The sequence below is a fragment of the Scatophagus argus genome, chromosome 11 (genome assembly GCF_020382885.2).
Source record: "Scatophagus argus isolate fScaArg1 chromosome 11, fScaArg1.pri, whole genome shotgun sequence".
In the NCBI taxonomy this organism is placed as follows: domain Eukaryota; kingdom Metazoa; phylum Chordata; class Actinopteri; family Scatophagidae; genus Scatophagus; species Scatophagus argus.
In genome coordinates, this window is record NC_058503.1 from 13,032,450 (window position 1) to 13,046,593 (window position 14,144).

At 40.5% G+C, this 14,144-nt stretch overlaps 2 protein-coding genes across 3 annotated transcripts; both read left to right on the top strand.

Annotated features, from left to right (window-relative positions):
- The first annotated feature begins 55 nt into the window (after positions 1-55).
- On the top strand, positions 56-8,590 carry LOC124066822 (fibroblast activation protein, alpha). The gene is made up of 26 exons (XM_046403596.1): positions 56-404; positions 636-714; positions 1,164-1,253; positions 1,349-1,443; positions 1,543-1,617; positions 1,758-1,810; positions 1,976-2,048; positions 2,269-2,389; positions 2,485-2,639; positions 2,772-2,869; positions 3,208-3,337; positions 3,484-3,522; positions 3,618-3,716; positions 3,815-3,885; positions 4,004-4,057; positions 4,235-4,359; positions 4,503-4,553; positions 5,173-5,271; positions 5,809-5,878; positions 5,968-6,162; positions 6,276-6,330; positions 6,409-6,508; positions 7,508-7,566; positions 7,680-7,752; positions 7,926-7,999; positions 8,136-8,590. Exons 1-26 carry the CDS (start codon positions 402-404, stop codon positions 8,235-8,237), a joined length of 2,238 nt encoding a protein of 745 aa, XP_046259552.1. The 5' UTR covers positions 56-401; the 3' UTR covers positions 8,238-8,590.
- Positions 8,591-8,742: 152 nt separating this feature from the next.
- Positions 8,743-11,204, top strand: gcgb (glucagon b). Of its 2 annotated transcripts, none has more exons than XM_046403599.1 (4): positions 8,743-9,177; positions 9,291-9,393; positions 10,263-10,418; positions 10,677-11,204. In XM_046403599.1, exons 1-4 carry the CDS (start codon positions 9,087-9,089, stop codon positions 10,795-10,797), a joined length of 471 nt encoding a protein of 156 aa, XP_046259555.1. In that variant the 5' UTR covers positions 8,743-9,086; the 3' UTR covers positions 10,798-11,204. The 2 variants fall into 2 exon arrangements, with proteins under 2 accessions (XP_046259555.1, XP_046259554.1); XM_046403598.1 differs by having other exon boundaries at positions 9,288-9,393; positions 10,677-11,202.
- The last annotated feature ends 2,940 nt before the right edge of the window (positions 11,205-14,144 follow it).

Here is a 14,144-nt window from a genome sequence, read left to right on the forward strand (position 1 = left end):
GTGAAGTTCTGCTTTCTCAGGTTTGTTGAGTGAATGACTTGCGCCCTCGGTGGAAAAAAAAAGCCACTTCCTAAGTAGCAGCAAGTTGTGCGCTCTTGGAAAGTTGTGCAGGCTGTGCTGACTTCAGGGAGGCATCTCCGTCTGGTGTCGGACTCCTCAGGAATGCAGCGGGAAGTGTGTGAAGTCTGCTTCCACTGAAGTAGGACGGAGCTTCAGCGTGAAGCCGTCGCTGCGGGTTTGTTTTTGTCTTATAGCATGTTCACCAGGCTGCTTGTCCAGGAGGTGCCTTCAAACTTCACACCACCGACCTTCCGGGATTATTAAAACACTGAGAGCTTCACAACGACTTCTTCTCCTCCTCCTTCTTCTTCTGCTGCTGCTGCTTCTTCTTCTTCAGCATCATGGTCAGTAATCGATTCATCTTCATGAGTTGTGGGGGCGGTGATGAGGGGAGGGGGACACTTGAGAAATGGCAAACAGTTTGGAAATAAACGCAGGATTAGTTAACTGTGTGCTTAAGTGAAGCGCACTGCTGTCGGGGTTAAATGAACGGGCTGCACGGCGAGAGGCTGCGGTGTCGTGATCTCGTGTGATTTCAGAGCGTGTTTTTGTAACTTTTGTGTCACCTTTCACAGGGCTGCAACAAGGTGCTGCTGGGGGTGGTGGGGGCGGTCGTCATCATGTTGATAACAATCCCAGCAGTGTATTTCAGCAGTAAGTTAACCGCTCAGGCCTGTCAGTGCGTGTGTCTGTCTGTCTGTCTGTGTGTGTGTGTGTGTGTGCGTCCTGATGGAAAACAACTAAAAGCAGCTTGTGAAATACCTAAACTCTAAATCATTTTTAGTGCGCCAAAATCATTCATTTCGAGTTCAGTTCAAACTTTTTTCTTTTTTTCTTTTTTTTTTTTTTTACATGTTTTTACATGTGATTCAATTACAAGGCGAACAGACGATGACGATGTGATAAGTTTCTCTTATGTGGTTTATCAGTGTAATAACATGCGGATGGAGGTTGCAGCTCTTGTAGCGCCACCGTGTGACGCTAGTGACTCAGTCTTTTATTATTATTATTAAAGTCTCATTGGCAAACATTAAGGTTTTTGATATACCAGCAAGAAGTGGTCTGGTCCCATTTAAATTAACACGCGTTGTGCATTGTTTCAGAATCTGATGTTACCAAAAGGCCATTCACCTTTGAGGATTACTTCAATGACACCATTAGGTGGAGTTCCTACAATCTGTATTGGATATCAGGTATCCCCAGCCAGTTCAGATCATCTGTGTCATACAGCTTGTTGTTTGGGGCAAGATGACATAGCAGATCTTCATGTTGTCTTAACTATCTGCAGACAAGGAGTATCTGCATAAAGCAAGAGATGGGAATGTCTTCCTTCACAATGCCGAAACGAAAGAGGAGTCACTATATTTGAGCAATTCAACCTTTGTAATATACACACAGACTTTATAGCAAATAAACACATATTTTGGTCACTGCTGAATGATAATCTTTAAACTTACGTTTCCTTAATCATTTTTATTGTAGGCTCAAGTGGATGCCACAGATTACTACTTGTCAGGCGATTATAAGTACATCGCTTTCGAAAGCAATTTCACAAAGGTGAGAAACTCCCAGTAGATCTCTGTTCTTACAGTAACCTTTTCAGGCAGCTCACTGGAAATGTCAGCTTGTGGTTTAGCGTTTAAAGCAACCTGACAACAACAGTCTGAGAGCAAATTTTGTGTTTTCCAATCCCACAGAAGTGGAGACATTCGTTCACAGCCTCTTACTCCATCTACAACAGGGAGAGGTCGTAAGTCACCATGTTTTTACTGTGATAGTATCACTCATGAACTACAAGAATTCATGAAGGCCATCTATCATTATACTGACAGAGACATCACACTAAAAGACAGCGATTTACTTGCTACCACCCAAAATAATTGTCAGATCTTTCCACTTCTTCCACACTTTCCAGAACGTTTGTTACGCCTGTGAGTCTTCCGACCGTCGTGCAGTACTTTGCCTGGGCTCCAACAGGAAATAAATATGTAAGTTTGCACCATGTTATCGTGTGCCTGTGTCAACACCACTGGCTTTGAAATACGCTGCCTCGATCTGTGTGGCGACATGGGACTTGTTGCATTTTGCACAACGAATATCAGGTCCTGCAAGACTCCTGTAGAAAGAACTTTTGGTGAAGTAAAATTGTGATTCCCAGTGTAGATTTGTACTATAAACGATAGCTATTAACTACATTTTGTTTTTCAGGCTTACGTCTCGGACTTCAACATTTTTCTCAAACCCAACATCACTGCTGAAACGGTACAAGTGACCCACAACGGAAAAAAGAATGAGATCCTAAATGGTGTCCCTGACTGGGTATATGAGGGTGAATACCATTCACTTTTTATTTTTTTACAGAGATGTGCCTCTGTGTCTCTCTGTGAATATATTTATAATTTTTTTTCTCTCCAATGATTTCAGAGGAAGTATTTGCATCAAACGGTGCGATATGGTGGTCATCAACCGGAAAATACTTGGCTTATGCAGAGTTTAATGATACAGGCGTTCACAAAGTGGAGTTCTCTTGGTATGGATCTGAGCAGTATCCACAGACAGTGGTTCTCCCATACCCAAAGGTGGGAAACCTATTCTGCATGTAGTCAATATTTTTTTTTAATATAGCGTAAGTTATATTCCTGTGCACAGCTGTCTGTTCACGTCATGTGATTATTTGTCGAGAATGCTACTTTCCGCTGTGTTTGTTGCAGGCTGGAACGACCCTCACCAAGGTGAAACTGTTTGTGGTCGATACCACAAACCCATCCCGCCGCACTCAGGTGGTTCCCCCGGCTTCTGTCGCTTCTGGGTCTGTATATTCTTTAATGCGTTGTAGAGGTTTTCAAGTGCTTAGAGACCTTTTTTATGTGTGTGAAATAAACAGCAATGTTTGGCTACGTTGGCTCAATTGTTGCTTGTCTATGGAAGCAAATGACGTAATAGTGATCCCATAGCAAAACATGCAAGTAAACTGGAGGGTGTTCAGATGGTGCCTTTTTCCCAGGCTTTGTCTGAGGGAAGGCCCATTGACTCAGACTTTGAAAACACTTGGTTTATGTCAAACCGCATTTAAAACCGAAGTGAATACAAATCCTCTTGTTCTGTCTTATGTGAAAACCTTGTCACTTTCTGTTGCCTTTTGTTCAGTGATCACATTTTGTGCTCAGTGACCTGGGTCACAGACGAACGCGTCGCTGTCCAGTGGCTCACGAGAAAACAGAATTACGTGGTTGTGCAGATTTACGACTTCGATGGAAGCAGCTGGAAAGAAAAACAGGTAGCCGTCACTCGTCTGTTTACCTGTCTGGTCTTGAGATCGTGAGTGGTTTCTGGTTAGATCACCTCGAGGATCATGATGTGTGTACTGACTTCATGGGCGTGTGAGCAAATGCTAACTGAAATAAATGTCTCTGCTCTTTATAGAAATTTGAGCAAACGAGCAAGACGGGCTGGGTTGGCCATGTAAGTTCCCAAAAATGTACAAACATAGATTGTTAATTGTTAGTTTACTTTTGATTTGATGCACGATAATAAAATATGACCTTTTTTTTTTCCAGTACATGCCCTTACCTCTTTTCTTTGCCGAAGATAAACTCAGTTTCTACAAAGTGATGAGTGATGCTCAGGGATACAAACATATTCATTATGTGAAAGATGTAAGTATTATCCAAGTATATTTACAGAATATACAGTGGCTTTCATCATGCTTTTGCTGTTGAACGTGGTATTCACATTCAAGGGCATTTTGTTTAAGGGCATTGCAACACCCATTACCTCTGGGAAGTGGGAGGTCATCTACATATCCAAATTAACTAAAGATGCCATGTGAGTGATGATACCTGACATTTTTGGAGGGGAAGAAAACACACACATAAACCTTAAAAAAAATGTATTGAAAAAGTAAATCAATTTAAATCTGACTATTGTGAAATTCTTTTAACAGATATTATGTGAGTAATGAGTACCAAGGAATACCCGTAAAGAGAAATCTTTACAAGTAAGAAACTTTTTTCTTTTATTTGTTCCGCATTTACTTCCCTACTTCCCCTGGTGTCTACATCTGTCTACATTAGCCGATGCTAACTGAAATCACATCAACAAAAATATTATTGCGTTAGCACCAAGTGACGTCAACTCAAAGACATGAGCGAGTTGTTACTTGTTTGTTTCTCAGGGTTACGATTGGAAGCAGCCCTTCTGTCCCTCAGTGCCTCACCTGTGGCCTGGATAAGGACAGGTGTCAGTACAACTCTGCTTACTTCAGCTTTGACGCCTCTTACTACCGAGTGGACTGCTACGGTCAGTTACCCATCCACATTTCCTGTCACGCATTAAGTCATCGATGTGTTGGTTTCATCTGCGGTGGGGGAACATCTGTGAACAACAACGTGACCTAACACAGTCACTTCTAAAGTTATACAAAACACTTTTGCTTTTACCAGGACCTGGTTTTCCCCTCTACAAACTCATGGACAACCAGGGCCCAGGCGCAGGTCGGTTTACTTTTGAAATGTATGAATCCCAACCCCCCCCCACCTTGAGTTATTTATTACACTTAAATCATTTTACAGTTAGATCATATTGTGTCGCTTTGTGTGTTGTACACATGTGCACAGATTTCTTATCACTGACAACCCTCAGTGTGAGCTGCGCAAGCAAAAAGACCATAATATGTCATGGCTCAAATATTTCTTTGCTGTTATTGTTCATACCCTCACACATAAAAATGCTCATAAAATGTAATAAGTCTGTGATGATGCACACGGGATGTTTCTTTCTTGTGGTGTCATGTAGCCTGTACTAGCTGAAAATTTTGACATCTTTTGTATTTACATCCCCGTCATTTCATGTATTTGCCACCATTTGTATCTGTACATAAACAGATGCAGAGCATAAGTGGGCTTAGACAAAAATATATATTTATCTATTTTGTCTTTACAACAAGCCCTGCTGGTTACGCAAGATGTATCAGAGAGGTCAAAAGTCCCTTAAAGGTTATAAGCAGTTTTTAGTATGGAAATAGACTTTTTTTTAGCTTGCTTTTAGATTAAGTTTTTGTGCAGTAATTTCCAGTTTGATAATAGTTGTTTTATTTTATTTGATTTTTTTCAGAGCTCAGCGTTCTTGAAGACAACAAGGAATTGCAAAATATTCTGTCGGAATTCCAAATGCCAACAATGCAGTACGGCACACTGAAGGTTGCGGGATTTGGTGAGGCAGTGCAGATGTTTAAAGATCCCCTCCAGAATGTTTGAAGATATGTATTTATTTAAATAAAATGCAAATATTTTTTTAAATACTGGAAAAACAAGATCAGTTTAAAGTCCATTCTCAGTGTTTGTGCACAGGCACAAGTTTCCACGTGACACTCGTCTGCATGCATGTGTTTAAGATTTAAGATTCCAAACTTTCCCTTTCAGCAGATGAACTTCTTTCTAGTGTCAAAATCTGCACAAACATCATTCTGCACCGTGAAGGCTAAACATCAAAGTGAAGCAACCGACGCATTTTTGAGTGGAGGCGGACTTTAGATTTAGACAAATTTTATCGTGTAGGGAACTTCAAATGAGGAAATGAATGTATGTTGTGCTTTAGTATTGAAGTATTTAGTGATCTTTCTGTAAGACATCTCTGTAGAGAAATGATAATATCTGTCTGATATTGGATGTACTGATGTAATAGTATTTTGCGATGACACCTTTGAAATATTTGACAGTATTTCCAATAAATCTATATTTTTGCCCACAGATCTTTGGTATCAGATGATGTTACCACCGAATTTCAAGAAGTCGAAAAAGTATCCTCTTCTTATTGATGTGTAAGTAAGCCGCCATCCTCAGCGCTCCATCGCAAACAGACTGTAATCCAGTGAACATCCTTTTGTGAACATTTGATGATGCTGTGCAGGTATGGTGGCCCCTGTAGTCAGCGGGTGGACTATCGTTTCAAGCTGAACTGGGGCACCTACCTCTCCAGCTCACACGGGATCATCATCGCCAGCTTTGACGGCAGGGGAAGCGGATACCAAGGCGATGAAATATTGCATGCGATCTACAGGCGCCTTGGGACGTTTGAAGTGGAAGATCAGATAGCAGCTGTGAGGTAAAGTGTATGCAAAATGTAGTGATAACAAAGGTTAATAAAGTCTGGTTTAGTGGATATCCAGATATGTTTCCCTGGTTTTCTGTAGCTAATAAACGATTTCTTTGTCGCAGGAAGTTTATTGACATGGGCTTCATCGACAAAGACAGAATAGCAATATGGGGCTGGGTGAGTTTTCTTTCTCTCACATCCTTATCTCTTTTAGTATTTGTGCCTTCACTGAATTCTGTCTTTTCTGAACTTCAGTCATATGGCGGTTATGTCTCCTCGATGGCTTTGGGTGCTGGAACTGGACTCTTCAAGTGTGGAATTGCAGTTGCCCCAGTAGCCAAGTGGGAATATTATGGTTGGTGTACTTACATACTGTTTACTGTTTACTTCATTTCTGCAATATCCTTGAAAGAGTATGCCACTGATTTAACATTACACCTCTGTAGCCTCAGACTAATGATAGTTTGTTTTTTAAAAAGTAGTAAGGGGCCGAGAACAGCCCCATAAAGGTCTGCCTGGATACTGTTTCTGTCTAGTGTATGTGTTAATCTGTACACTTGGTTTACAAATTCATCTGTATGGTTTATAAACCGTGCTCTCAGATTCATAATCCATACCCACAGTTTACAGATCAGTGCCCACAGATTTACAAATGATTTAATTTACATTTCATTTGATTGATTTCCACTGGGTCCACGTCAGGACCGAGTCAATGAGTCAGTGAGTAGGAGAGACAGAGGGACACGACTCCACATTTTGTTTTAATACATTACGCATGTAAATACACAATAAAGTTGTTCTCATGTTTTTGTTTCTGTTGTGAGACAAATAAAAGGTATTCAATTTCATTGCAGCTCATAAGTTCTATATTGATCTGTCATCAGTATTTAGCTGCAGACAAACTCAATAACACTCTATGCTGTGAGACTGACTGTGTTGCCATTTAAAATGAGCAATAGCCCAGGAGGTTTAAGGCAACAAAAGGTAGTCGTACTCATTTACAGCCACAAAGCATCTGCTGCAAATGTGTATTTATGCTTGTAAAACATCAGTCTGGCACAGTTTGCAAATCCACGTGCACAGTGTGCAGATTGCAAAACCATGGGCATGAATCAGAGAGCACTAGTTATAAACCATGCTCACAGATTTGTAAGCCAAAAGGGCATATTTACACATGGCTCGTTTTGCTCCCCAGCTGACCCCAGAGGGGGTTTGTTGTAATTCTTTAAAAGTCCACACCTTCAAATTTTTTTATATTTATATTATTGAATCGTTGTCTTCACCCCCGACCAGCCGTCGGATAGTGCCGTATTCGTGTTGCACAGTTGTGATATTAACTGAGTTTTATTTGCAGATGCGGTGTACACTGAACGCTACATGGGTACACCCACAGAGAATTCAGACTCTTACAAAGTAAGTATTATTTAAGTCAGCTCAATCACAGCTTTGTTTTTAAAATAGTACACAATTCTGACTTGAGGTGTAACTTTGGGGTATGTTTTTAAAATTTCTCTGTTATTTAACAGAATTCCTCAGTGACGGCCAGAGCAAAGAATTTCAAGACAGTAGACTACCTATTGGTTCACGGCACAGCAGATGGTACGTTCACTCATTTCATCCAGGCACTCTTCTTTTCAGTTTTTGAGCATGATAGTAGCCATCAGTGTACCCGGTAACACAGCGCAGCCTTGCATAAATGGACTCTATTTACCTTGATGGAAGCTTGAGCTTTGATGTTCAGTCACGTAGTGAGAGCACTGTCTTTCCTGTAGACAATGTCCATTTCCAGCAGGCAGCACAGATCTCCAAAGCTCTCGTGGATGAGCAAGTGGACTTTGAGGCGATGGTAAATATTGGCTCAGATAAGTGGGACTAATATTAGCCTTGATGGTGTTGATTTAATGAAAGTTTCAAATGGGGGGAAAAATTCTGCAATGTGTTTTAGAGTCTGTTTGTTAATTTGCATTTGGCGTTATTTTCAGTGGTACACTGACAAGGACCACGGCCTCAGAGGATCGGCTTCCCGTCATACATACACCCTCATGAGTCACTTCCTGCAGAAATGCCTCCTACATCCCAAATAGATGTGAAGAATGTGACAGAATTTAAAGTGAACGTCACCAGTTTTTTTTTTCTAATTAGTGCATATTTTATCTCGCTGATTTTCTGGAGTGTACATTTGTTTTCATGTGCAATGGATGTTGGATTGCTCGCACAAGTGAGCATATGAATTTTATGTGGAATTATGGAACTTTATGTGACATTAAGACTTACTAAAAGCCATTGCATGCATTACGGTTGAAGACATTTTTTTTATGTGTATATGATAACATACAATAGCTGCACTGCACTGATTTATTGAGGAGTGTTGTGATTTGTGTTGCAGTCGTGTTCTAATGAAAGTGAAATAAACCCTGTTTTGATCAGTTTCATTATCCATTAAGTGTATCGTGCCTTTAGTCCACACATCTTCACTGTATAAGCATAAACCACAATGAAAAATAACTTATTTTGTTAATCCATATTTTGTTTCTCTGAACAAACACACAGTGTGTTTTAATGTGCTCATACAAATGGCCATATTATACTGCAGAAGAACTCAGATAAATAAATGTAATAAATGTAATTCCACAAATGGAAATATATTAAAGAAATTTATATTGAACATGACTGACAGTTTTGGTGTTATGACACAGAATTTGAACACATGGATAGGCAAAGGCAGGCAGAGCTCATGTCTGATTGTAACACCTAAAGCAGCAACTTTACCCCCCAGATATTGCAAAGTCAAATACATTTAGTGGACTGAGACGGAAGCTGACTAATGGGTCGAGAGTAAGTGAGGATGTGCTGAGGTTCGTGTGACGGGGGAGCCACCTGGGAGGACGCTCCTCAGCGCCTCTATATAAGACTGAGCACATCAAAAGGGGACCATGAAACAGCTTCAGAAGCCAAGAAAGAAGCACGGCCAATCAGCGCACTTTACATCCCCCACTCTCAGACTCTCGACAGATAGGAGAACAGGTGAGAGCATTTGTACCTTCCTCCTTTTACAAAACCAGGATGTCTGCTTGAAATGCTTTTCTCTTATCCTGTATTGAAACATTCTCACGGTGTCTTTCTTTCTCTTCCAGAAGCTCAAACAATGAAAAGCGCTCACTCTTTGGCTGCGCTCCTGCTTCTCATCATCATCCAAAGCAGCTGGCAGATGCCTGACCAAGACACAGACCGAAACTCCATGTAAGATCAACTCTCAGCTTTGTTTCATTCACACTGGCTTAAAAAGTGCCTGGGCAAAGATCCTTCACGAAAAGATTAGGCGGATCTCACCAGTAAAGTATTACCTGAAACTGTCCTGAGATATAACTGAACGGCTCAGATAGTTTGATAATGTCTCCCAGGGTTCCAGCAGGTTGTATTTTTATATTATTATTGTATTTTTTTCCTTTTTGTAAAAATTTTTTGATAAATTTTTTTTTTTTAAGAGGGCTGGAATTGGCCAACAACATTTCTGAAGGATGGCATGCAAAGGGCACTTGTGCTTGCAAACAGCATTGCCATTGACAGCTCCATATGTTGCGCTCAGAGTATCAGCTGTTGACTTAAGGGAGAGAAGGATCTAGAGCGGAAACAGAGCAAATGTAAATATCTATTGTCGTTTTAAATTCTGGTTAAACGTTCATTTTAATTTGCATTATAGGGGAGTTATGTGTGAGGGTTTGCTTTCGTGTTTTATTTGGTTTTTTACTTCCCTCCTTGGGGTTTTATTTTCATGTATTAGCTTTGCGATGCTCATACGTTTGAGTTATAATGTGGTGTCGTCTGCTTATGGTGAACTCTTGCACTGAGTGAATGTAATTGAATCTGTTTGACACGGACGGATCACTGCATCATTTAGGTCCGGACATTATCACTGATTATGAAGTGAGTAGTGATCGGTGGGATTCGTGTTGTGGTCAGGAATCCAGCAAATCAAACCCTCCCAGTGGATCCTACAAGGGGGAGAAAATGAAGGAAAAATAAGGGCAGGGAAGCTGTGGAGATGCGTTTGAGATGAGATTGCATAACCTTAAGCTAAAGTATTTCCTTTTTTTTTTCTTTTTTTTTAGGCTACTGAATGAAAACTCCATGTTGACCGAACCCATCGAGCTGCCAAACCTGAAGAGACATTCAGAGGGAACATTTTCCAATGACTACAGTAAATACCTGGAGACAAGAAGAGCACAAGATTTTGTCCAGTGGCTAAAGAACTCAAAAAGGAACGGGTGAGTGATTCCTTTTATTAATGGTTCTCTTCAATAAGTCATACTTTGAATTATATTAAGTCAAGTCTGTAATATGTTGAGAAAACCACACATCTGGCTTTAATTGCACTAATACTGTCGGCCACCTGATACGTCTTGCATCACATCAGGTTTTACATCATGTATCCCACAATTGTGTTTTATCAAAACAATATGAATGCAACTCTTAACTACCATATACAGTTAGTGTGACTGTATCACCTAAATGCGTTCCTCCAGGAGTCTATTCAGGCGCCATGCAGACGGCACCTACACCAGTGACGTGAGCTCCTACCTGCAGGACCAGGCAGCCAAGGAGTTTGTGTCCTGGCTGAAGACCGGCCGAGGCAGAAGAGAGTAAACCAGAGCGCCCCGACAGTCCCTTAAATAATGCAACAAACCACACCGACTCTGTGCTATTATATGTTTCACACTATGTATTAGCCTCTTTTTCTTGGTCAGGATGTTAAAGCCTCCCCCACAGAAGAAGCTCTGTCAGCCTTCAGTGGTAGAAGGATGTTGTCAGAAAAGCAGAAACGCTACAGTCTGTTTGAAATGTGTCTCAATCATAAATCCTTTGTGAATTTTTATCAAGCATTCATGTCACGATTAATTTTTTTTTCCCCCACACCTCACGTTTTGGCATTTTCCATCCTCACATAAGTCTGTACAAATATCTAACAATCACATTATTTATCTGATTTGCAGTTTGGATAATTACATCTGTAGATAGTCTCAATTTTCTTATTATTCAGATTAAAGTCATTTAGTTTTCAATAAAGAAATGTGTACAATCTACAAGTTTCCTCTTTCAAAAATTTAATGATTTTTTGAATACTGGTGTCTTTCTTGACAAGGATCTACATCTCAGTGAACACATGTACATGTACGTACGTAATTTTACCTGAAGATGAGGTTTTAGGCTGTTAATGTCCACCAAGAATATAATTAAAAAGAACTGTCATTTCAGTTTAACAGTACAGTCAAATAACATTTTTTACAGAGTCGCCTGGTAAATGACACTTTAAAAGTTTATCCAGTATGATTGTTAACATCACTGTTCATTTTTTTTTATAGGGTTAGGGTTACCAAGAAATGTGATTTGACAGCATGTACCACCGTTTTTTCTGCCATGTTCTCTTCATCCTTCTGTTTATGGAGGCAGAATAAAAATCGATAAACACGTTTCTCTCCAAGGAGAAAAAATGCTGTGGGATTTCCACCAGGTAACGGGATGATGTGTGTCACTTGTCAGCTGTTCGCTGGAGAGGGATTTCTCAGCGATACTCTGACAGCACGCCAAGCAGGGTTATGCTAAATGAACGAACACGAAATCATGTCAATCATCTCGGACTCGTTGGGAACAATGACTGGGTCGACACTCTCGAGTTCCTGCTGGCACTGAGACAAAACAGTAATTCACATGAGCCAGCAGCCTGACATGCTTTGGGATGTGCCACCTCTCTGAGCTGTCTTCAGCAGCACATCAAACCATCTGCTGATTATAAGAACTTCTGCCCACTTCTGTCTGTTTGTAGGCCAAATCTCTGAAGGCTTATAAATTGGACATTTATGCTTAGCAGCATTGATAATGGATGCTTCTATCATGTCACTGTATGTGCACCCACCTCATCATTTGACAGTTCATCTGACATGTGATTTGAGCCTAAATGATCCCCTCTGAGTCTTCGGGATGCAATGAAAAAATTTGTATGAATTACAAACATCTTTTGTATAATGTACAATGTGCTTCGCTTTTTCCACATTTTGTTTTGTTACAGTCTCATTCCAAATTGGATTAAATTAAATCTCTCCCACAAAATTCTACACAAAATACCCCATAATGACAAAGTGAAACAAGTTTGCTTGAATTTTTTTACAAATTTATTGAAATTGAAAAAGGAAAAAAATGTAACATGAACATAAGTATTCACACCCTTTGTCCTGACACTCAAAATTGAGCTCAGGTGCGTCCTGTTTCCATTGATTATCCTTCAGACTTGAGCTGAGTCCACCTGTGGTAAATTCAGCTGATTGGGCATGAGTTGGAAAGGCACACAGGAGTCTATATAAGCCCCACAGTTGACAGTGCATGTAAGAGCACAAACCAAGAAACAAGATTGTGTTGAGGCACAGATCTGGGGGAGGGTAGAGAAAGATTTCTGCTGCATTAAAGGTCCCAAAGAGCACAGAAGTTTAGAACAACCAGGACTCTTTTTAGAGCTGGCTGCACCAATTAAACTGAGTGATCGGGGTAGAAGGGCCTCAGTCAGTCAGGGAGGTGACAAGCGTCATGTCTGGAGTAAACCAGGCACTGATCATCACCTGGCCAATACCATTCCTACTGTGAAGCATGGTGGGGGTAGCATCATGCTGTGGGGATGTTTTGCAGCAGCGGGAACTGAGAGACTAGTAAGGGTTGAGGGAAAGATGACTGCAGCAATGTAAAGAGACATCCTTGCTGACAACCTGCTCTGTTCAAAAAGACTTGAGGCTGTAATTGCTGCCAAAGGGGCTTCAACAAAGTATTGATCCCAGGGAGTGGATACTTATGTACATGTTACATTTTAAAAGTTTGCAAAATTTGCAAAAAAAAATCCAAGCAGACTTGTTTCACTTTGTCATTATGGAGTATTTTGTGTGGAACTTTGAGGGGAAAAAATGAATTTAATCCATTTTGGAATGAGACAGTAACATAACAAAATGTGCATAAAGCAAAGCCGTGTGAATACTTTCCAAATGCACTGCATAATAAAAGAACAAAATCATGCATGACAAATCCATAACAGTTGCATGAGTCATGAGGATTTGATGCATGAAGGATGTATCATGAATTGCTGTTGCTCTCCTTTAAGTAGTGCTTAAGTCGGTAGCTTAAAGACTTGACAGGAACAGGAACAGATTACACAGACAGTCAAGACTGTGAAAAAAAATCTTCTGTGCCAACCTGCCATACATTCAGGACTTCTCCAGAGTCAAACGGGCAGGAGACATCAGCGCAGACCCATTAGATCGCAACCTGTTCCTGCTTCTCCACTGTGTTAGGCTCTACAGACACAGGAACAGTTTCTTCCCACAGACCTTCACTCTGATGTGCAGTTAAATTAGTCATACGGGATCAACAAGGCAGTAACACTAAAACATTCACTTACCTACAAATGAGTATTTAGTGGCCGTTTAAAGTGCGATTTTAACACGTACATACAGTTTCACCCATCCCTGTCATTATAAATCCTGCACACAGAGCTGCATTAATGGCCTTTTTCCCTGCTTGTATGTATTTAATAGCTCTGTTTATAGTTTGTTCAGCATAGTTGTCCTCGTTTGTAGCTGTATGTCTACTATTTTCCTATAAATTGTTCTGTGTGTAAGTGAGTCAGAGTCCTTTCATGTGTACAGACACTTGGCCTATAAAGCTGCTTCTGATCCTGAATCAGATTTTTCAGTTTCAGAATGTCAACTCTCAGTCACGTCACGCATTGGTTTGTACACCACTAAATTAAACTGGACTCCAGAAAAACAGAACGGTGCCTGTTCATGCTCACTTTTAGTACCAAAATGGCAGCCGGATGCAAACATCTGTGTGTCTGAATGACTCAAAAGGTCATTGTTCAAGTCACATTGAAAGGCTAAGGGTTGTTGCTGTTGAAAGAAGTGGAGTGTGAGACAGGAGAGAGCAGACTGGCATGTTTCAGCTAACAGAATCAG

Excerpts from the sequence above, each read along its gene's own strand:
- LOC124066822 (XM_046403596.1), top strand. Across the intron at positions 2,049-2,268 it reads CTCCAACAGGAAATAAATAT|GCTTACGTCTCGGACTTCAA; the intron begins GTAAGTTTGCAC and ends TTTGTTTTTCAG. Across the intron at positions 4,360-4,502 it reads CTACCGAGTGGACTGCTACG|GACCTGGTTTTCCCCTCTAC; the intron begins GTCAGTTACCCA and ends TGCTTTTACCAG.
- gcgb (XM_046403598.1), top strand. The coding sequence starts at position 9,087 with ATGAAACAGCTTCAGAAGCCAAGAAAGAAGCACGGCCAATCAGCGCAC. Across the intron at positions 9,394-10,262 it reads GACACAGACCGAAACTCCAT|GCTACTGAATGAAAACTCCA; the intron begins GTAAGATCAACT and ends CTTTTTTTTTAG. Across the intron at positions 10,419-10,676 it reads AAGAACTCAAAAAGGAACGG|GAGTCTATTCAGGCGCCATG; the intron begins GTGAGTGATTCC and ends GCGTTCCTCCAG.